This window comes from Schistocerca cancellata, chromosome 1, assembly GCF_023864275.1.
Source record: "Schistocerca cancellata isolate TAMUIC-IGC-003103 chromosome 1, iqSchCanc2.1, whole genome shotgun sequence".
Classification (NCBI taxonomy): Eukaryota; Metazoa; Arthropoda; class Insecta; order Orthoptera; family Acrididae; genus Schistocerca; species Schistocerca cancellata.
The window spans coordinates 65,249,768-65,273,236 of NC_064626.1; the positions used below are offsets into that span (position 1 = coordinate 65,249,768).

General features: G+C 41.7%; 2 protein-coding genes across 5 annotated transcripts in view; one reads left to right on the top strand and one right to left on the bottom strand.

Annotated features, from left to right (window-relative positions):
- The window catches only part of LOC126165080 (cytochrome c oxidase assembly protein COX15 homolog), a 67,175-nt gene extending 62,137 nt beyond the window's left edge, over positions 1-5,038 (bottom strand). Inside the window, exon 1 of one of the 4 annotated variants that reach the window (XM_049920292.1) lies at positions 4,883-5,038. The gene's annotated coding sequence lies outside the window, so the exon portion shown is untranslated. Of the gene's footprint in view, positions 1-3,898; positions 4,057-4,882 lie in introns of those variants that run through there. The other 3 variants (XM_049920294.1, XM_049920291.1, XM_049920293.1) reach the window with 3 other exon arrangements.
- A 32-nt stretch (positions 5,039-5,070) lies between these two features.
- Positions 5,071-23,469, top strand: part of LOC126165064 (integral membrane protein GPR180) — a 71,535-nt gene continuing 53,136 nt past the window's right edge. The window contains exon 1 of the mRNA XM_049920290.1: positions 5,071-5,676. Coding sequence (XP_049776247.1) covers positions 5,210-5,676 — 467 coding nt within the window. The 5' untranslated portion in view covers positions 5,071-5,209. The remainder of the gene's footprint in view (positions 5,677-23,469) is intronic.

Genomic DNA, 23,469 nt, shown 5'->3' on the forward strand with positions numbered 1-23,469 from the left:
GAGCCTGTCAGTGATGAAAGTGTTGAAGAAGAATCTTCTGGATCAGAGATAATCATCCGAGACCAAGACCCTGACTTCACTCCAACTTCAGTACCTGATAAAACATTTAACACAACACTTCAAGAACTAGGTGAGTCCCCAATTGACAAGAGAAAACTAACATCTAGGCATTACGCCAAATAAAAAGTGAAGAAAATCTCATCAATGGCACGTAAACTTTTTGTTGCTCCTGAAACTTCTTCGTCAGATACTGATACTGATGAATCCGTTCTTGAAGATCTTAAAAGAAACTTTAAAAATTCTATAAGTAGAGCAAAAAAACTAATGATTCTTACAAGTTTACCTGAAAAGTGGAGTGTCAGGAAAATAATGAGGGAATTTAATGCTCCTAATTACATTGTTCGGCAGTCCAAAAAAATTTTGAAAGAGAAAGGATTCATGGAAGGTCCAAACCCAAAACCAGGGAAGTGTTTACCAACAGAAACTGTCCAAACTGTACATTCATTTTATGAAAATGATTAAGTTAGCAGGGCAATGCCAGGTATTAAAGATTGTGTGAAAATTACAGAAACAAGTGGAAATAAAACAAAAATATCAAAAAGACTTATTTTGTGTAACCTTAAAGAAGCTTACAAGCATTTTAAAAACAAGTTTGCAAACATAAAAATAGGTTTCTCTAAATTTGCTGAGTTGAGACCAAAACATTGTGTATTAGCTGGCCGGAGTGGCGCACACACTGTCTGTGTGTGCACAACTCACCAAAACATAAAATTAATGATAGAAAAAGCCAAACTAAATACAGCAACAAACAACAGCTTAAACAATTATAAGCAGTACATTGCAAAAATGCTTTGCAACCCATCATCAGTTGATTGCAACATGGGAAACTGTGAATACTGCCCAGGAGAAACTGTCATATGTAAAATTTTAAGAGACTCTTTTCATGTAAACTTGTTCAGTTCCGACAGTGGATGTCACTTGACCGACGTAATCTGGAAATTGTTCAGAAAACTTCTGTAGAAATCATAGATTTATTTTGTAGTAAGATGTCGACTTTGATTCGGCATGACTTCATTGCCAAGCAACTACGAACATTCCTGAACTCCACAAGAGAAAACCTTATGGAACCTGAATTAGTTGTCATATGTGATTTTTCAGAAAATTATAGTATAGTTCTACAGGATGAAGCTCAGAGTTTCCACTGGACAAGACAACAGATTACCATTCATCCTTTTGTTATATATTACAAACAGGAAGACAAAATTGAGCATATGAGCTTTGTCATTGTTTCTGATTGCCTGGAGCACAATACAAGTGCGATTTACACCTTTCAAAAGAAGCTAATTCATATCTAACAAATAAATTTCAAAAGATTCCAAAAAAGATATACTATTATTCTGACGGTTCTGCCGCTCAGTATAAAAATAAGAAAAACTTCCTGAACCTCTGCCTTCATGAGGAAGACTTCATCATAAAAGCTGAGTGGCACTTTTCAGCCACAGCACATGGGAAAGGGCCTTGTGATGGAGTAGGAGGTTCAGTAAAGAGACTGGCAGCTCGTGCAAGTTTGCAAAGGCCATACCAAAATCAGATCCAAACCGCATGAGATCTATTTGAGTGGGCAATCGATAATATCACAAATGTTGATTTTACATATCCCACTCAAGAAGACTACACTGCTTCAGAAATATTCTTAAAAAGCCGACTTGAAGAGGCATTGACAATCAAAGGAAAACAGCAATTTCACGCTTTCATTTCAACACTACATCAAAATTAATAGTCAAATACTTCTCAGGTGATATGCAGAGTTGGGAGAGGGAAGTAACTACATCACCAGACAAACTGAAGTTACAAGATGTATCAGGCTATGTCACCACTGAATATGGCAGAAACTGGTGCCTTGGGTACATTTTAGAAAAAAACGAAGAACTTGATGAAGTTAAAATAACTCTTCTTCATCCATGTGGACCAGCTAAGTCATTCTCTTATCCTTCACATGCCGATGTCCTGTGGGTGTCAGTTGTGGATGTTCTCACAAAAGTGAATCCATTTACTCCGACAGGGAGAACATACATTCTTAATGAAAGTGATGTAAACCAAACCCAGTCAGCTTTATTAAAATGTAATATGTGAAGTTCCAAGACAATTTATTGGGAAACTGCTTTCAAGTCAAAACTTAATTTTTGTCTCAGGTTAGTGTTAATGTATATTTTATAGAAAGTTGTTTCAAAATGTGCCTATTGTGTTACATTTAGCTATGTACAGATATATGTTACTCAAAAACAAGAATTACGTACTTAATTTGTTTAATAGTTCCATTTCAAACATCATGGACCAGAACTATTATGTAAATGCTTGTACTTATTCATACTTTATTTCAGTTTGTAGTTAAATGCTCAATTTCTTGTTTTTGTTATATCTGTTAATATAATGTTAGTGAAGTTGTATGAAATTAAAAAAAAAGCAATCAACTTAATTATAAAATATGCTGATTAGTTTTGGTTTAATAAGGTGATGTTTTGATATTTCTAATACTTTTCTACCTATACACCTTCCCCAGTTCTCTAGCTCAATTAGTGCAGCTCCTAGGACAAATTAAAAAAAGTCCGTTCACACATTTTTGGCTGGTTTTTGAAAAGTTTACATAGCCAAATTTCAGGAATGGTTTGAGATAAAAAAAATTGAAATTTGGTATTTTTCTTAGTCTCAGTGCCCACTATAAGTATACCACCTTTCAGCAAAATCTAAGAGGGTGAGGTAAAATAGGTGTGTTGATGTGACATGGAATGACTCAATTTCTCACATGGATGAAAGACATATTTCATGTTGTCTCTGAAATTATACAGGATTAAATATCTATCTGAACAACAGTACAAATTACGATAGATTGCCACTTACCACACAGAGAACACACACACACTTGAATGTCTGCCATTAAATGTACCTGTCTATTGTTCAAAACTTCCTACAAGTGGTGAATAGTAATCTAGCCTGATTCATATTTTCATTCCATCCAGAATTTTCCATTGTTTAAATACAAATCTGATATATGCTGTAATGAATTCTGTGCCAGTTGGGGCTGACCCATCCCAATAATGCTACAAACCATGACATACTGATGTTCTATATAGTCAGATTGCTTTTGAACATGTGAGGCTGTCTCTGTGCCTTCATTCGTAAGTTAAAGATTATTTTTTGATGCCCCATCAACAACATTATTAGAAATGGAGCACAAACTCGGGTTGGAAAAAAATGGAGAAAGAAATCAGCCATGTACTTTCTGAGGACCCTTCCCAGCAGATGCCTTAAGTGATGTGAGGAAGTCATAGAAAACCTAAATCTCGATGGCAAGGTGAATATTCGAACCAATACCCTCCTGAATGTGACGCCAGTATGCCAACTACTGCACCACCTTGTTCCATTATTCCCAGTCACTGAAATACTAAAGCGACCTGTGGTGTTTGGACTGCAATATCTCCTGGGATTCTTCACCAATTTGGCAGTTTGACTTTGACTTACTCACATTGATTAGCCCAAATATTACTGCTAACATCTGCAGATAACAAGTATGTTAACACTCCTGGACAAACTCTCCCTGCCAAATCAACTTCAAGTCTCAAAAGTAGCTGCTAGTTTCCCACTACTGGTTTGTGTTAGCAATAATGACAATCACTGCATCACCATAAATCATTCTGTAGCCAAAGTAAAGTGTGGCAAAAAGACTGGAAAACAACTCCAGCATTCCTTGCACTGATCTCTGTCACCACACAATTTAAAAACAGTGTATTTCATTAATTAAAATAAATAAGCAAAAATGATAATGCATAACTAACACAGACTACTCTGAATGTCTCAGAAATATTCCATTTCATATAAGTGGTACAAAAACTTTACATACGTCTAGTTTTACTGAAGACAATAGCTGGTATACACTGGGCCACATGAGAGAGGGAACGGCGTGTGGCTGTATATTCATGCCAAGTACTTATGAAAGAGTGGTCTAGAATTGATAACCCTCCAGATATGTCAGGGCAAGGCAAAGTCATTATCTAATAATAAAAAAAAATAATAAAAAAAACTTCACAAGGCATTCACTTTCGGTATAGCACCTAGTACTTCTTTTGTTATACTGAAGGTGCGGGTTACAGTGATGCCACTGTGTCCACTCCTGTTTTGTGCTTATGCAGTCAACACGTTCCACTGCTTACCGTTAATCATCATTTGCAATCCGTAGCGTGTGAGAACTGAAGTACTTGGAATATCGTTTATTTCCGAATTACAATTTGTAAACTACTCACAAACACTGTGCTTACATTGTGTCCTACAGATAAGAGGTTGTCACGGGAGTTACCAATGATATGTCGTTCAATCAAGAACTGTCCGATTGTATCGTAAAGGTAACATTTACAAATATCCTCGCTACAGTTACCACACTGAAGAAAAAGAATTCTTAATTACACCACAAAATCTTAATCCCATTATATGACAAGCACGCGGCATGATGGTTATGCTACAAGATCGAATCGCTGATGCACTCATTTCACTATATGAAAATACTCATTTATGGCCGCATTAGGTGGAGAGGAAGAAATTTTGAATTAGAAGGTGGTACACGCAATCCTACAGGAGAATGGAAATCGTTTCTTTCTAATTCAAAGTATATATTTTATGCACCACCGAAAAGGCTGAGGTTACTTCATCACAAGCTAAATTATAAACAATTTGTCATTCGTGCATTCGTAAATAACATTTCATTAAGCATGTCAGAAGAAAGGAACTAATAGCTGCTGACACACCCCAACACAACTACCTGAAAAGGAAGACAATGAAAAATTGTTTATTGTAGGCGAATTACATTGCACTGAAAACACAAACTACACACCTCTAGAATAAAACGTTATCTAAAACTCATAGCACGTCCTTAAACCAAAGCGTCTTCTTCCTATGAGGAAACTCGACGTGTCAAATCACACAAAACATTAAATGTCAATGCATCATTGCATCACGAAACCACCACAACATCACGTAACCACCACAAACACTACCGGTACGGCACCTGCCAAAGATCACTGCTTCCACCTTGCTGTACCTTTGGACAAAGATAACAAATTGTTTTGATATACTCAAGGAGACAACGACAATAAACATAACATCGACGAAATCGTGCAAGGTTCATTGTGTGTTTGTGTTGCTTGCCAAGTAACGTAATATGAAATATTACGTTTTCTTTTTTGTTTGTTTATTTATTCACAATTCGCGTGGACTGCACGTAAAAGGTACCTGGAACACAAAAGAATATTTCAAATTCCTAGTGAAATATGGCATTCAGAAAACCGATATGCATAACCAAAGAGACACTTCAGGTTATATATTTGGGAACATTACTTCAAAAAATAATTTTTCTAACCCGGTGACGTTAGCTGTACTTGACAGAAACTACTTTTTAGAATATTATGGAAACAGATCAATTGAAAATAAAGATGTAGCTTGTACTAGGATGTTTAATAAAATTAATAAATCAGCCTTCGATTCTGTGTGCAATAACGACGGAAAGAATGATTTTCTCCGGAAAGTACCTTGTCCGGAAAACAGCTTGTGTAAGGATGAAGATGCACCGTGGAATGTCATAAAAGGAAATCAGCTGACGTTCGTTATAGAGGATCTCAAACAGCCAAGGTAGGCTTATGTATGGATTCATTCGTTATCCTTATAACCATTTCATAGTAAATTAGACTGAACTATATTAGATTCAGTGCCATGGGGTATATGTATATAACGTTCATCTGTTTCTTCCTGCTCTTTCATATTACTGTAATCCTTCAAATGACTAACACTCATTACAAAACATTTACATTGCTAAAAGGTAAACAGACTGTATTCATTTCTCATGTAATCTGTAATTACGGCTGTCAATCTTACTACTGATGTGTGATATACACCCTTAAGAAGCAGTAAGTTATATGGAGTTTTATGATGGCCTTAGGCCTAATTTGTCCATTCATTATCATTTGTTAAATTATCTTATTTATGTTGAATTTAATTACTTGGAAGCTGTTATAGGTAAGCAAGAAAGCTAATGTGCCACTTATAGAGCAGAAAGTATTAAATGTTGTTGGACTTTCCAAACTAAGTTTTAGGGAAATAGAAGTTACATGTGTTAATATTGCCAAAGATAAATCAGTATTAGTGTTTATTCATTTTGTTTTTATTTATCACTTGACCCAGTCAATCTTTTTGGTACATTTTTTTCATACATCTAAAGAGTGTTAATACAGAACGTTCTTAATGACACTCTTTCATGAAATGCATTTTCAGTGCTATTCTGTTCTTGGTAATCTGTTCCATGTACATAGCCTTGATCCAGGTGCCAACACATGCAGAATGTCTTTGAAACAAACGTTTTAGTAGATGGCATATGGGCTTTGTGTCAGGCTGTGCTTCCCTGTGGAGTAAAAAAACATGAGAAATGGCTTTTCTTGGCTACAGTTCTACTAGTTAAAAACTTAATGCTGTATTTCTGTACTTGTATTATCACAAATGAAAAATTATGCTTCATTATCAATGGCATTTGGAACAAGTACTTTCTTCCTGCTAAAATTTGTCAAAACTGGCATTTTTGAAACTGTGGCTGTGCACAAAATACAAGCTGATTCTTGCAGAGAAGAAAACATCAACCAGCCACTGTTCATCATAAAAATAGTGCCATTACTTGTTTCGAACCAACAGTTTCAAACCAACAGGTTCGTCTTCAAACAGCTGTTCATGTTTATATTATGTTTATTATTGTTTACAATAGTTATTGGGAAAAAAACACAGCCATCACCTGTTCAACAACAAATGTACTGTAAATGTGAATAGCCATCTGAAGATGAAACTTTCGGTTCAAAACCAGCAATGGTACTATTTGTGTAAATAAATAACGGTGTTAACAGTGGCCGGCTGCTAATTTTTTTCTTTTTCAGTTTCCTGGTATGGTATGTTCTTAATAAGATATTTATGCTCTTATTTGTTTAAACATAATTTTTTTGTGAGCTTCAGAATTTTGTGGTATCAGAACACCTCAGTATTTGTGGATACAAATCAGTTAGGTACAAATAGAGATACGCTGTTTTTTCCTTCTCATGACAAATATCAGATTTGGCACTTAAAATGTTTTCCATGTCCACTCTTCATATCGTATTGGACAATTCACAGGTAATGCAATTAATTAATAATTACATTAGTTAGTAAGTGAGACTACAAGTTCAACACAAACAAGTACGTAATAATGTAACATAGGCCTAATATAAAGTGTCATAACACAAAATGATAATATAATTGGGCTAACAATATTTGGTAAATCAGATTTACTTAATCCAGAAACAGAGCAAAAGAAGTGGTCAGTTGTGAACTGTTCTACTTTCAAATAACTCACGCGAATGTGGCTGGGTAACATTATTTCAACAAGCATTTTTAAAACAAAACTGGCAGCTTTGCCTTTTTTTTTTTTTAAATGTGGAATTCCCCAAAAAATAATTCTGCATGTAAGTAGAGACTGCAGTGCCACGGTAATTTGTATTTTCAGTGTGACAGTTAACAGCATACGTAAGTGTACTCAGCTTTTTATTTGGGTTTTTAATGTGGATCTCCCACTTCAGATTCTTTTGTACACATAAGCCTAAACATTTTGTGCCACCCACATTTCAGACATTTCACCCCTTGATTATGAAAACAGGATTTGCATTGTGAAGTTTTTGTGTAGTGTGGAAGTTAAGTGCCACCGTTTATTTTCAGAGTTTATGATAAGTCTGTTGTGAAACATCTTGCTAAACTTTGCAGTGTTGATGTGACAGTTCCCTGCAGATTTCCTCTTTGTGTATCAAATTAGAATATCAGTGACATCTATAAAGTTATTTTTTAGGCAAATCATTTACATACAGCAGAAGTAGGACAGGTCACAGAACTGACTGTTGAGGCACTTCAGAATAGAATCTCCCCCTCCCCCCCCCCCCCCCCCCCCACATTACTGCAATAATCAGAAGTTCTGTGTGTTACTTTGTCTTTATATTTTATTTCTGTTGATGATCTCTGAGGCATGGCTGTATCTATCCTTTAGACTTGTCTCTTGTTCTGTAATTACTTAATTTATGCAAGAGATTTTCATGATCAATATAACATCAAATACAGAAGCATCTGATTCCGCCCGTCTGCTTTCACTCATGATGTCACAAATATGGCGGAAACAACCATACATTACAGCTCTAATATGGTGCCTATGACGTCATTACGTAACCATGACCACGAACATGAAAATATATTGAGATACCAACACACACACATTCCACAAAAAATCTAATGAAACTAACGGGACAAGCGTGGGAAATTGGGGGTTTTTGGGTGGGGACAAAGTAAATATAAACAAATTTAGACACATACCAGCCACACAAAATGACGGAAAAAAAACGACAACACAAAACTCCCCAAATTCCACTAAACACAATATCCTCTGGAATTGTACACTTCCCTTGACCTATATAGCCCAACAGCAGCTCCCGATCCCACAAATTTGAATCGAACACTTCCTTTGACCTATATAGCTCAACATCTGCTCCCAATTCCACAAATAACACTTCCCTTGACCTATATAGCCTAACAGCAGCTCACGATCCCACAAATTGGAATCGAAAACTTCCCTTGACCTATATAGCTCAACAGCAACTCCCGGTACTGGAAGACCTATATAGTTCAACAGAAACTACCAATACCAAATCATAAAACCCAAAACTACAACCACGTCCGCAATCATCACTACCTCAAAAAAACACAACAAACCAACAAAATTGGAATCGAACACTTCCCTTGACCTGTTATCCTTACGACATCTCCACATATAGCCGTTCCTGGTCTGAGATGCCTGAACTTTAGTAAACCTCATTTCTTTACGACACATTGAACACTTCACGACTTCATCCAAAAATCCGAATAGTTGAAGAAATTTTATTAGAGACAACACAGTGTCCCCCATCATTGCCGACAGCCGAAAACTGTTGACCTTGTCAGTCACGTCCATTATAATTATCCGAGCTGTTATGCCGTGGTCGGTTGATGAATGCTGTGGTGATTCCCAACGTTTCGTCTCCGACTGCGGGAGACATCTTCAAAGGGGTCTCCCGCAGTCGGAGACGAAACGTTGGGAATCACCACAGCATTCATCAACCGACCACGGCATAACAGCCCGGATAATTATAATGGACTTGATATTTCCGGCCGTGAAAGTTTACATTTTAGTATCTTGTCAGTCACATCTGTACCTACCAAAGACATAAAAAAAGTAATTTACCAAAATTCACACACAATGAATAGAAAAAAACTACAATAACGTCAACATAACAAAACCAAAACCGTTAACTCACTGAAAAATATTCCACTGAAAGCACAGTCACTACCGATACCACACATGTGCGTTGCTACCATGCAAATGAACCCCATACGCCACGTAACACGCTACCCATAAACACACCACCAGAGAGAAACACCGATTGCAACAATACACCACCTATAAACATGCCACACATGCAAACTAAACTGAAAACGTCACCTAACACACAACACATAAACATACCATCAGAGAGCACCACCGATCACATCAAAATTACACCTACAAACACACCAGTCTCACAAACTAAATTCCGCACCGTTGTAATGTCACACACCGAAACCGCCTTACATCACAGGTCAAAGCCAATGGGTGGGATCGGACACTTTGGTCAGCTAAATTCAAGATACTAAACTCAATATATAAGCCAGTGGATGTTGTTTTTCATACTGTTGTTACTATTTCTGTTAAAAAGGCAAATATTGCTGACTGGGTTGACCTTTTGGTTTGGAAGCCGTGCTGTGCATTATTTATCAACATTTTATATTCATTCATATCTTTCATAGTAATTAAAGAAATCAATATTAGTAGTTTGGTTGGAGTGTTCATAAAATCTCCCCTTATTTTCACCTGATTTTTATCCATTTTGTGGTCCACAAGTTCTAGAAATCAGAGAATATAAGGGAATTTCAAACATGTCAGGGGAATTAGGCAAATATCAGGGACATTTGAAAGAAAAAAAAAAGGTAAATCTCATTTTTGTCTCAGTAGATGAAGTGGTTTGGTTACTGTGATGTCATGCATGATCACTGGCTGGATGCAGCTGAGTATGTGTGCCGCTTCCCTACTCCCTCATTCTTACAGCTTCTCGCCTTCCAACCATTCCCCTCAGCTTGAAGTCAGTGCTGCCACCATTTCTTGCCAGTAGCCTAGCTGCTGCCAATGATAGGCAGGGGGATGTGAGGAGTCGATTGTTTGGATCTGACTCTCAGAGACTGTGGACTCAGTGGCCAGAGACAGCGGTCATGTGTACATAAGCTCTGTCTGAGTGATAATGTGCAAGGGTGTGCGCTCTCGTTTTCTGCCAAGGCTATGGCTGAAAATTTAGTTGTGAGAGTGTGACTATCTTTTGTACGTGCCTGTCTGTGGCATGTAGAAATCTAGATATCTTCACAATGAGTTGCTACTTATCCTCATTATTGTTGATTCTCAGAGTATTTGCACAAGTTATCTGTTGCACGGATTGATCACCGCAGTCTCATTTCATCAACATGCTGTCTGTGACTCGTGAATAGCTGGCCGCATGAGTGGATTTCCATGACAGGCCAAAACTGCAGGCCATTTCTGCGGGTATCTCTAATGAATCAGGCCTGCCGATGTGACGCCCAATATTTTCCACTAATGTGCAGGTGCTGCCCGTCAGATCTAGTCTCACTGACCTGCCCACAGGCTGGGTCTGTCTGTGTGTGGCATAATGCGGTGGATTTTCATTATGGACCCAGGACTGCAGTGCTCTTCAACAGGTCAGAGACCACAGGCAATGGATTTCAGGAATTGCGACTGTCTCACCACAAGTACATTGTACTGTGTGGCATTTTATAGACATTTTATTTGTTCTAGTACATTTTGGCTCTTTGAAAGTTGTTCATATGTTAGAAAGTATGGACGATAAGAATGAAAAAAATTGTCACTGGCAGCTTGTACGCTATGTACTCATATATTTCTCGAAAGAAAAATCACACAATACTTGTAAAATGAAATGATTGTGTGGCATTGATGGCCGGGAGGCCGCATCCAGGGAAGTTTGGTTGCTGGGTTGCAGTGATGCCACATTGGTCAACTTGCGTGTGGGTGATCATGAAATGATGATGAGGACAACATAACACCCTGTCCACGAGTGGAGAAAATATCGAACTGGGGTCTGCTGCATGGTAGAGAAGCGCGTTATCACTCAGCTGAGCAGATGACACACAGTACCACTACACTGGGTAATAACAGACAATAACGAACAAAGTAGAACCAACATTTTGTTGGCGGTCACCTATAAGTTTTACCCAGGCAAGTGGGGATCTGTCTGGATGGACTTTCTTCCGTAGTTGTTCGTGGGAACACCATGAAGCCTAAGACACCTGTTTCTATTCCCAGTGGTTCAGTTTGGCCATTGGGCAATATTAACACCCAAAATCATGAGGCCTCATGTGGCTAGTCCACTTGAGTCACCTCTCCTGTCAGTGACAGTAATTAAAGTAAATGACCATATTCTGCAGTAGATAATGTTTTTGCTGTCATGAAACATGTGGATGGGTCTTTTGAGAAATTGTCACTATTTTATATCCATAGAGCTCTCAAGGCACTTGTAGGGCAACTCAAATCGATGAAGAGGCTGTGGAATGTGAGCTGTATACTGAGTTAAACATGATGAAAAGCGATGTAACATGCTGGGATTGTGGATATGGATACAAAACAACTGCATCTGAAGTGGGAAAGTGTAAGGCTGATTCAAGTCCAGAAAGTTATGAAAAGGGTTGATAGTGAGTTTCAAAAGTCAGTATCATTTATCCTGCTGTTCAGTCTGCTGAAGCTGCCTGAGTATATTGTAACAGGCATTCTCTGCCTTAAGGGCAGACCTTATGCCCCAAATCCAGTGTGCTGCTTCAAGTGGCAATGCTTCGGTCATACCACTATGGGTTGTAACGGTCTGGCAACATGTGGACGATGTGCTAACATGGGACACAAGCAGTGTTCTCAATGCACTGCCCCACCTGGGTGTGTTAATTGTTCCCATGCCCCTATGGTTAGGAACAAGGACTATACTGCCTTTGCTGAAGAAAAGAATATTCAGGAAATTAAAAGTCACCCAATGTATCTTTTACACTGACGTGAAGAAAGAATTTAAGGCCTCTGAGCCACAAAGTTTTGTTAAGTCTTTTGCTTCAACATTGAAGCAGATTGCCCAGGAGGTCTGTGTTAGTACTCAGGCTGTAGCAATTGAGCAGAGAACATTAACCTGCACCTGTAAATGCAGTTGCCAGCCTGCACCAGTGGTCTTGCAGCCTAGTCTTCCTATCACTAAAACATTGAAAGTTACTGAACATAGTGTAAGTATAGATAGCAAAACCGTCACAGGAGACATAGGAAGAAAGCTATCTGCTCCAAAGCCATCGGATGGATCTAATGACGACCATACCATCGCTGGTACGGATGTCGGCATTGTCATAAGGGAACCAGTGAGTTCCTCAAGTGACCCACCCCACCTCTCCCTCCATTGCAGTCTCGCTACCATGGAGGAACAGGAAAGGAAAGAAGATGGAGTGAACCCTTACTGTTAAAATGGCTTCCATACTGCAGTGGAACTTCAGTGGTTTCAGGATACATGTGGAGGAACTCGTCCATTAACTCAGGGTAGATCAGTGAGTCTTATCTTCAAGAGAAAAATTTTAAATCCTCTGATGCTCCTGAGCTACATGGCTATGTTGTCAACAATGAGGACAACCTCAGTGGAGAGAGAGCTAAAGGAGAAGTGTCCATTTTTTACAACAACGTCTACCACTCCTCGCTTCTCTCCCTCACAACCAGCCTTGCAAGCAAGTGCTCTATTGGTTCACGTATGTCATCAGTTGAAGGTATGTTCACTTTACCTGCCCCCACATGAAGGGTTTGATAAAGAGCCTCTCTGTGACCTTCTTACTCAGCTCCCCACCCCTTTACCTTCTGTGGCAATTTGAATGCACATAATGTGCTTTGGGGCTCTGTCACATGCATGTTGTTGAACATGGAGCAGAACATGCACTTCATTGAGATTATTCACTGCCGTTGATCTTCGCACACACCGCTCAGTGGGAAGCAGTTGACGATTTGTACTCAAGTCATCAATTCCCAATCTAGATTCATCTGCCAGACTGAGTGGTACCAGAAAGACATTCACTTTGTATGGCAGACTGGACACTTTACAACCAAATCGCTGTGTTTGAACACTGCAACATTGTCCAGGAATGGATGGTTTGTGTTACCCATGTCATTCACCGTGTTGCTAAAGCATCATTCCACAGTCTTCAGGCCTGCTGAAAAGGCAAGCTGTCCCTTGGTGGAATGACAAATGCTGCACTGCAATCCAGTGCAGGCGGCTGGCTCTCCATCAGTTCAAATGCTGGCCATCTAGAGAGGACCTCGTAGCATTTGGATAGTAAGGGAAAAATATCACTGAATTATTAGGGAAAACAAAAGAGGTCAGGAAATAGTTCCACTAAAAGTGTAGTTGCATGGGAGGCTATGAGGAAAATTTTTGAGAGAGGAGGGTGTGACCGGTGGCTCCTGTAATGAGAATGGAAGTCTCCAAACTCCTCTACAAGACATTTCTCAGACTATGGTGGCCTATTTTGCTACAGTTACCACCACAACCTATCAGGATCCAGTTTACTGGCACCATGATAGTGTGTGCTTAGAGGAGCAGTTGGTCCGTCTGCTAAACTACTGATGAAGAATACAAGTGCTCCTTTTCCATCTGGAAGCTAGATTCTCCACTGTCTGCAGCTTGTCACAACCCCTGGCCACAATAGGATCCTTTATAGTATGCTGTGGCACCTATCAGGGTGGAGCAAAGAAATCCTCCTAACCCTTTTTAATGTCACTTGAGCATAAGGTTACTTTCCCTACTTGTGGCGAGAGGCAGTTTTAATTCCTCTTTTAAAACCTGGAAAAGACTGCACATGCCTAAGAAGTTATCATAATGTTGCCCTCACTAACTGTGTGGGGAAGACCTCATAGTGGATGGTCAACCGCCACCTTATCTGAATCTTAGAATCCAGGCAGCTTCTTAGTCGCTTTCAGTACGGGTTCAGGACATATTGCTCCACCTTTGATAAGCTGGCCTTCCCGAAAACACCTATACAACAGGCTTTCCTGCACCGTCATCTTCTGAGTATATTTCTTCATATCAGAAAGGCCTACGATACTATTTGGAGGCTTCTTATCGTCAGGCAGTTCCATGAATAGAGTTTTCATGGATATCTTCCCATTTTTATGTGGTCCTTCATCTCTCCAGGGTATTTCCAAAATCAAGTTAGTGACATGACTGCATTGAGCATGAGAACAGTGTCCCTCAAGGTAGTATTTTAAGTGTGACTTTCTTTGGCTTAGCTATTAATAGTGTTACATCAGATGTTAAATGTCCTGTACAGTGTTATTTGTGTGTAGATGACTTCTTTGTCTTTTGTTCCTCTTCAAGCCTTGCAACGACAACACATCAGATGCAACTCACTCTTCAGCAGTTGGATGAATGGGCAGAGTAGAGGGGTGTTAAGTTTTCAGCCGAGAAGTCTGTGTGATTTCTTTTTAACTGTTCCCATTCTGTTCTCAATTTCCCTGAGTTGAGGGTGAGGGACATTTTTCTTGATTTTAAAGATACGGTTAGGTTTCTGGGCCTATTTGACTTGAAGCTTATGTGGTGTCACACCTTAAGGACCTAAAAAGATAGTCTCTCAAAGCACTGAGTATTTTAAAATGCCTTAGCCACAATTCATGGGGGGCAGACAGGAGTTGTCTGCTCCAATTTTACAGAGATTTCTTGCGGTCGTGGATCAATTATGGGCGCATGGTGTATAGGCCTGCAAGACCATCTTATTTAAAGATATTGGACTTAGTGCACAATGAAGGGATTTCGCTAGCTCCATACTGAGCCTCTGTGCTGAGGCTGCTGAGCTGCCACTTCACATCAGGTGACGGCTACTCAGTGTGAGCCAGCCATATAAGATGCTGTCAATGCCATCAATGCCATATACACCTGTGTACCCTACTGTTACTCGGCCTCCAATGGAAAGACTTTTTCATAATCTGTGACAAGCGATGAGGCCCTGTGGGATTCGTGTGGACTGCATGTTAGAGGTGGGTGTGGCGGGTTTTAATGTTTTACACCAAAGTTGGAGCAGATCTCCTCCTTAGCTCCTACAGAGGCCCAGCATTGTTTAAGATTTGATGAATTTGATGGATGATTGCATTTCCAATTTTACATTTCAGTCTCTGTTTTATAATATTTTAGATTGTATCAAGGCATCGTGGTTTTACAGTCATGTGAGGTTGGCTCCCAACAAGGGACTTTGTTGACTGTTATGTAATTCGTCCAACCATCTCTTCAGGATTCGTCTTCCCCATACCCATACTGTATTTTCTGTAGAGCTCCATGTGATCCTGAAGGCATTGGAGCAGATGAGGCATCTTCAGGGCAAACAATTTCTCATCTACTCTGATTCTCATAATGCCCTAAAATGCAACACTTGTATTCAGCAGAGAAATTGGTGCAGCTCATGCACTACCAACTGTACTTCCGACAATGGTGGGGGAGGAAGTGTCATTCTGCTGGGTAACATGGAAATGTGGAAATTTGGAGGAATGAACAGGCTGACAAAGCAGTGAAGGAAGCCTGCAGGGAACATATCATACAAAATGCACCATTTCCTTCCGTGCTGCCATTTCGCTGATGGGTCACAGATCATTGCAGTTATGGGAGGAGAATGGCAGGTGGTGACAGACAATAAGTTGCTGTTGGTGAAGCCAGCTGTCCGGTTATGGAGATCCATGTGCCAGTCACTCTGGCGTGATGAGGCAACCCTGACCCACCTCCACATTGGCCACTGTCCCCTCACATAAGGCTTTTTACTCCGGCGAGAGGAGCCTCCCATCTGTGATGCCTGAAATCTAGGTGGGGGTCTGCCCTCTATTTTACCTGATGATGAGGTGAGTGTGGCGAAGCTTTTAAAATTTTGTGATATGTCTGGATTCTGGCCTAAGATTTTAGTATGTTGCAGACTGTCTGGTTTACACCCTTTTCTTCCATCAGTCAGTCAGCCATACATATCTGCTTTCTTCTTTTAATTCTTTCCATGTTTTCTCCCTCTTCTACATGGTGTTGGATTTGACTCAGTGTTTCTCGTAGCTTTTTGTACGAGTGTTTAAGTCTTTCAGGACTCATTTATGTTTTTATACGCAGGTCCCATGTTACTAATTTTCTTATATTCCTCCACACTCATCTCATTGCATTCTATTTCAGGTGCTAAAGACCTTGCTGCTGTGCTCCCTCAAAACCTTTTTATCACCATCATCATTCTTTTCAAAAGATATTAAAAATGCTTAAATGTGGACATAAATGCATCATATTTGTATCATCACAGCTGTAAATGTCATTCTGCTTTGCTCCCTTCAGGCCTCTGTATATGTCTGCTTGTGTCTGTATATGTGTGGATAGATATATGTGTGTGTGTGCTAGTGTATACCCGTCCTTTTTTCCCCCAAAGGTAAGTCTTTCTGCTCCCGGGATTGGAATGACTCCTTACCCTCTCCCTTAAAACCCTCTTTCCTGACGAGGCAAACGTTGGTTGCGAAAGCTAGAATATTGTGTGTATGTTTGTGTTTGTTTGTGTGTCTGTCGACGTGCCAGCACTTTCGTTTGGTAAGTCACATCATCTTTCCGCTCCCGGGACTGGAATGACTCCTTACCCTCTCCCTTAAAACCCACATCCTTTCGTCTTTCCCTCTCCTTCCCTCTTTCCTGATGAGGCAACAGTTTGCTGCGAAATATATATTTGGGCCCAAACTCTTTGCCTTTACAAATGTCTGCTTGTGTCTGTGTATGTGTGGATGGATATGTGTGTGTGTGCGAGTGTAAACCTGTCCTTTTTTCCCCCTAAGGTAAGTCTTTCCGCTCCCGGGATTGGAATGACTCCTTACCCTCTCCCTTAAAACCCAATCCTTTTGTCTTTCCTTCTCCTTCCCTCTTTCCTGACGAGGCAACCGTTGGTTGCGAAAGCTAGAGTTTTGTGTGTATGTTTGTGTTTATTTGTGTGTCTATCGACCTGCCAGCGCTTTTGTTGGGTAAGTCTCATCATCTTTCTTTTTAAATATAAATATATTTTTCCCACGTGGAATGTTTCCCTCTATTTTATATATATATATATATATATATATATATATATATATATATATATATATATATATATGGTTATAATAGAAGGAAACATTCCACGAAGGAAAAATATACCTAAAAACAAAGATGATGTGACTTACCAAATGAAAGTGTTGGCAGGTCGACAGACACACAAACATACACACAAAATTCAAGCTTTCGCAACAAACTGTTGCCTCATCAGGAAAGAGGGAAGGAGAGGGAAAGACGAAAGGATGTGGGTTTTAAGGGAGAGGGTAAGGAGTCATTCCAGTCCCGGGAGCGGAAACCCGCTTGTCTAAATATGTCTGCTTGTGTCTGTATATGTGTGGATGGATATGTGTGTGAGTGCGAGTGTATACCCGTCCTTTTTTCCCCCCTAAGGTAAGTCTTTCCGCTTTCCTGATGAGGCAACAGTTTGCTGCGAAAGCTTGAATTTTGTGTGTATGTTTGTGTTTGTTTGTGTGTCTGTCGACCTGCCAGCACTTTCATTTGGTAAGTCACATCATCTTTGTTTTTAGGTATATTTTTCCTTCGTGGAATGTTTCCTTATATTATAACTATAACTATATATATATATATATATATATATATATATATATATATATATATTTATCCCACGTGGAACGTTTCCCTCTATTATAGTTATATATATATATATATATATATATATATATATATATATATATATATATGTATATATGAATATAATAGAGGGAAACATTCCACGTGGGAAAAATATATTTAAAAAGAAAGTGGTGAGACTTACCAAACAAAAGCGCTGGCAGGTCGATAGACACACAAACAAACACAAACATACACACAAAATTCTAGCTTTCGCAACCAACGGTTGCCTCGTCAGGAAAGAGGGAAGGAGAAGGAAAGACAAAAAGATATTGGTTTTAAGGGAGAGGGTAAGGAGTCATTCCAATCCCGGGAGCGGAAAGACTTACCTTAGGGGGAAAAAAGGACAGGTATACACTCGCACCCACACACATATCCATCCGCATATACACAGACACAAGCAGACATGTCTGCTTGTGTCGTCTGATTGTGTCTGTGTATATGCGGATGGATATGTGTGTGGGTGCGAGTGTATACCTGTCCTTTTTTCCCCCTAAGGTAAGTCTTTCCACTCCCGGGATTGGAATGACTCCTTACCCTCTCCCTTAAAACCCATATCCTTTTGTCTTTCCTTCTCCTTCCCTCTTTCCTGACGAGGCAACCGTTGGTTGTGAAAGCTAGAATTTTGTGTGTATGTTTGTGTTTGTTTGTGTGTCTATCGACCTGCCAGCGCTTTTGTTTGGTTAGTCTCACCACTTTCTTTATATATATATATATATATATATATATATATATATATATATATATATATATATATATATGATCCTACTCCTAATGATCCAACTCCCCAAGACACTATCCAAATTGAACCCTGCCTGGAACAGTTCCGTCCTCCGTCACAGCGGGACCCACCTCCTCTTCCTCAAAATCACCCTCTCCAAACCTTCCACGAATTTCTGACTTCCAGCCTTGCCTCTCAATCCTTCTTAAAAAACCTTAATCCTACTCCCAACATCACCACTGCTGAAGCCCAGGCTATCCGTGATCTGAAGGCTGACCGCATCATCATTCTTCTGGCGGACAAGGGTTCCACGACTGTGGTACATGATCGTCGAGAGTATGTGGCTGAGGGACTGCGTCAGCTTTCAGACAACACTACTTACAAAGTTTGCCAAGGTAATCCCATTCCTGATGTCCAGGTGGAGCTTCAAGGAATCCTCAGAACCTTAGCCCCCCTACAAAACCTTTCACCTGACTCCATCAACCTCCTGACCCCACCAACACCCCGCACACCTACCTTCTACCTTCTCCCTAAAATTCACAAACCCAATCATCCCGGCCGTCCCATTGTAGCTGGTTACCAAGCCCCCACAGAACGCATCTCTGCCTACGTAGATCAACACCTTCAACCCATTACATGCAGTCTCCCATCCTTCATCAAAGACACCAACCACTTTCTCGAACACCTGGAATCCCTACCCAGTCTGTTACCTCCCGGAAACCATCCTTGTAACCATTGATGCCTTATACACAAATATTCTGCATGTCCAGGGCCTCGCTGCGATGGAGCACTTCCTTTCACGCCGATCACCTGCCACCCTACCTAAAACCACTTTCCTCATTACCTTAGCCAGCTTCATCCTGACCCACAACTTCTTCACTTTCGAAGGCCAGACATACCAACAATTAAAGGGAACAGCCATGGGTACCAGGATGGCCCCCTCGTACTCCAACCTATTCATGGGTCGCTTAGAGGAAGCCTTCTTGGTTACCCAGGCCTGCCAACCCAAAGTTTGGTACAGATTTATTGATGACATTTTCATGATCTGGACTCACAGTGAAGAAGAACTCCAGAATTTCCTCTCCAACCTCAACTCTTTTGGTTCCATCAGATTCACCTGGTCCTATTCTAAATCCCATGCCACTTTCCTTGACGTTGACCTCCACCTGTCCAATGGCCAGCTTCACACGTCCGTCCACATCAAACCCACCAACAAGCAACAGTACCTCCATTATGACAGCTGCCACCCATTCCACATCAAACGGTCCCTTCCCTACAGCCTAGGTCTTCATGGCAAATGAATCTGCTCCAGTCCGGAATCCTTGAACCATTACACCAACAACCTGAAAACAGCTTTCACATCCCGTAACTACCCTCCTGACCTGGTACAGAAGCAAATAACCAGGGCCACTTCCTCATCTCCTCAAACCCAGAACCTCCCACAGAAGAACCCCAAAAGTGGCCCACTTGTGACAGGATACTTTCCGGGACTGGATCAGACTCTGAATGTGGCTCTCCAGCAGGGATAAGACTTCCTCAAATCCTGCCCTGAAATGAGATCCATCCTTCATGAAATCCTCCCCACTCCACCAAGAGTGTCTTTCCGCCATCCACCTAACCTTCGTAACCTCTTAGTTCATCCCTATGAAATCCCCAAACCACCCTCCCTACCCTCTGGCTCCTACCCTTGTAACCGCCCCGGTGTAAAACCTGTCCCATGCACCCTCCCACCACCACCTACTCCAGTCCTGTAACCCGGAAGGTGTACACGATCAAAGGCAGAGTCACGTGTGAAAGCACCCACGTGATTTACCAACTGACCTGCCTACACTGTGAAGCCTTCTATGTGGGAATGACCAGCAACAAACTGTCCATTCGCATGAATGGACACAGGCAGACAGTGTTTGTTGGTAATGAGGATCACCCTGTGGCTAAACATGCCTTGGTGCACGGCCAGCACATCTTGGCACAGTGTTACGCTGTCCGGGTTATCTGGATACTTCCCACTAACACCAACCTGTCAGAACTCCGGAGATGGGAACTTGCCCTTCAGCATATCCTCTCTTCTCGCTATCCGCCAGGCCTCAATCTTCGCTAATTTCAATTTGCCGCCGCTCATACCTCACCTGTCTTTCAACAACATCTTTGCCTCTGTACTTCCGCCTCGACTGACATCTCTGCCCAAACTCTTTGCCTTTACAAATGTCTGCTTGTGTCTGTGTATGTGCGGATGGATATGTGTGTGTGTGCGGGTGTATACCTGTCCTTTTTTCCCCCTTAGGTAAGTCTTTCCGCTCCCGGGATTGGAATGACTCCATAAGACTTACCTTAGGGGGAAAAAGGGACGGGTATACACTCGCACACACACACATACCCATCCACACATATACAGACACACAAGCAGATATATATATATATATATATATATATATATATATATATATATATATACTCCTGGGAAAAAAGAACACATTGACACCGGTGTGTCAGACCCACCATACTTGCTCCGGACACTGCGAGAGGGCTGTACAATCAATGATCACACGCACGGCACAGCGGACACACCAGGAACCGCGGTGTTGGCCGTCGAATGGCGCTAGCTGCGCAGCATTTGTGCACCGCCGCCGTCAGTGTCAGCCAGTTTGCCATGGCATACGGAGCTCCATCGCAGTCTTTAACACTGGCAGCATGCCGCGACAGCGTGGACGTGAACCGTATGTGCAGTTGACGGACTTTGAGCGAGGGCGTATAGTGGGCATGCAGGAGGCCGGGTGGACGTACCGCCGAATTGCTCAACACGTGGGGCGTGAGGTCTCCACAGTACATCGATGTTGTCGCCAGTGGTCGGCGAAAAGTGCACGTGCCCGTCGACCTGGGACCGGACCGCAGCGACGCACGGATGCACGCCAAGACCGTAGGATCCTACGCAGTGCCGTAGGGGACCGCACCGCCACTTCCCAGCAAATTAGGGACACTGTTGCTCCTGGGGTATCGGCAAGGACCATTCGCAACCGTCTCCATGAAGCTGGGCTACGGTCCCGCACACCGTTAGGCCGTCTTCCGCTCACGCCCCAACATCGTGCAGCCCGCCTCCAGTGGTGTCGCGACAGGCGTGAATGGAGGGACGAATGGAGACGTGTCGTCTTCAGCGATGAGAGTCGCTTCTGCCTTGGTGCCAATGATGGTCATATGCGTGTTTGGCGCCATGCAGGTGAGCGCCACAATCAGGACTGCATACGACCGAGGCACACAGGGCCAACATCCGGCATCATGGTGTGGGGAGCGATCTCCTACACTGGCCGTACACCACTGGTGATCGTCGAGGGGACACTGAATAGTGCACGGTACATCCAAACCGTCATCGAACCCATCGTTCTACCATTCCTAGACCGGCAAGGGAACTTGCTGTTCCAACAGGACAATGCACGTCCGCATGTATCCCGTGCCACCCAACATGCTCTAGAAGGTGTAAGTCAACTACCCTGGCCAGCAAGATCTCCGGATCTGTCCCCCATTGAGCATGTTTGGGACTGGATGAAGCGTTGTCTCACGCGGTCTGCACGTCCAGCACGAACGCTGGTCCAACTGAGGCGCCAGGTGGAAATGGCATGGCAAGCCGTTCCACAGGACTACATCCAGCATCTCTACGATCATCTCCATGGGAGAATAGCAGCCTGCATTGCTGCGAAAGGTGGATATACACTGTACTAGTGGCGACATTGTGCATGCTCTGTTGCCTGTGTCTATGTGCCTGTGGTTCTGTCAGTGTGATCATGTGATGTATCTGACCCCAGGAATGTGTCAATAAAGTTTCCCCTTCCTGGGACAATGAATTCACGGTGTTCTTATTTCAATTTCCAGGAGTGTGTGTATATATATATATATATATATATATATATATATATATATATAAAATTAACAGTGAAAAGGACAGTTGCTACTCACCATACAGCAGAGATGCCAAGTCTAAATAGGCACAACAAAAAGAAAAAAGACTGTCAGAAAGTGAACTGTCAGCCACAAGACCTTTGTTGAAAATCAAACACAACACACACACACACACACACACACAAAACCACACTTTCTGGCAGCTAAAGCCAGACTGAGAGTAGCAGTGCATCATGTAGAGTCAACAAGGTGTTTGGGGTAACGAGGAGGCTGAAGCAGGAAGGCAATGGGATAGCAGGGTAGGGATGGGGGATGATAAACTGCTGCTTGTGGGAGTGTGCAGAGACAAGGTGGAGAGAGGGCAGGGGAGCTAGGTGCAGTTGGGAAGTCAGACAGATGGTGGGGTGACGGAAAAGGAGAGAAGTAATACAACTGGGTGCATTGGTGGAATAGAGGGCAAGTGTAGTGCTGGAATGGGAACAGGGAAGGGGCTGGATGGGTAAGGACAATGACTAACGAAGGTTGAGGCCAGGAGGGTCACAGAAACATAGGATATATTCCAGAGAGTGTTCCCACCTGTGCAGTTCGGAAATGCTTGTGTTGTTGGGAAAGATCCAGATGCCACAGGCTGTGAAGCAGTCACTGAAATGAAGAACATCTTGTTGGGTGACATGCTCAGCAGCAGGATGGTCCAGCTGTTTCTTGGCCACAGTTTGACAGTGGACATTCATGCATACAGACAGCATGTTGATTGTCATGCCCACGTAGAATGCAGAACAGTGGTTGCAGCTTAGCTTGTAGATCACATGACTGGTTTCACAGGTATCCCTGCATTTGATGAGATACGTGATGTTTATGACTAGACTGGAGTAGGTGGTGGTGGGAGGATGTATGGGACAGGACTTGTTTCTAGCTGTATTACAGGGATATTAGTCATGAGACGATAGG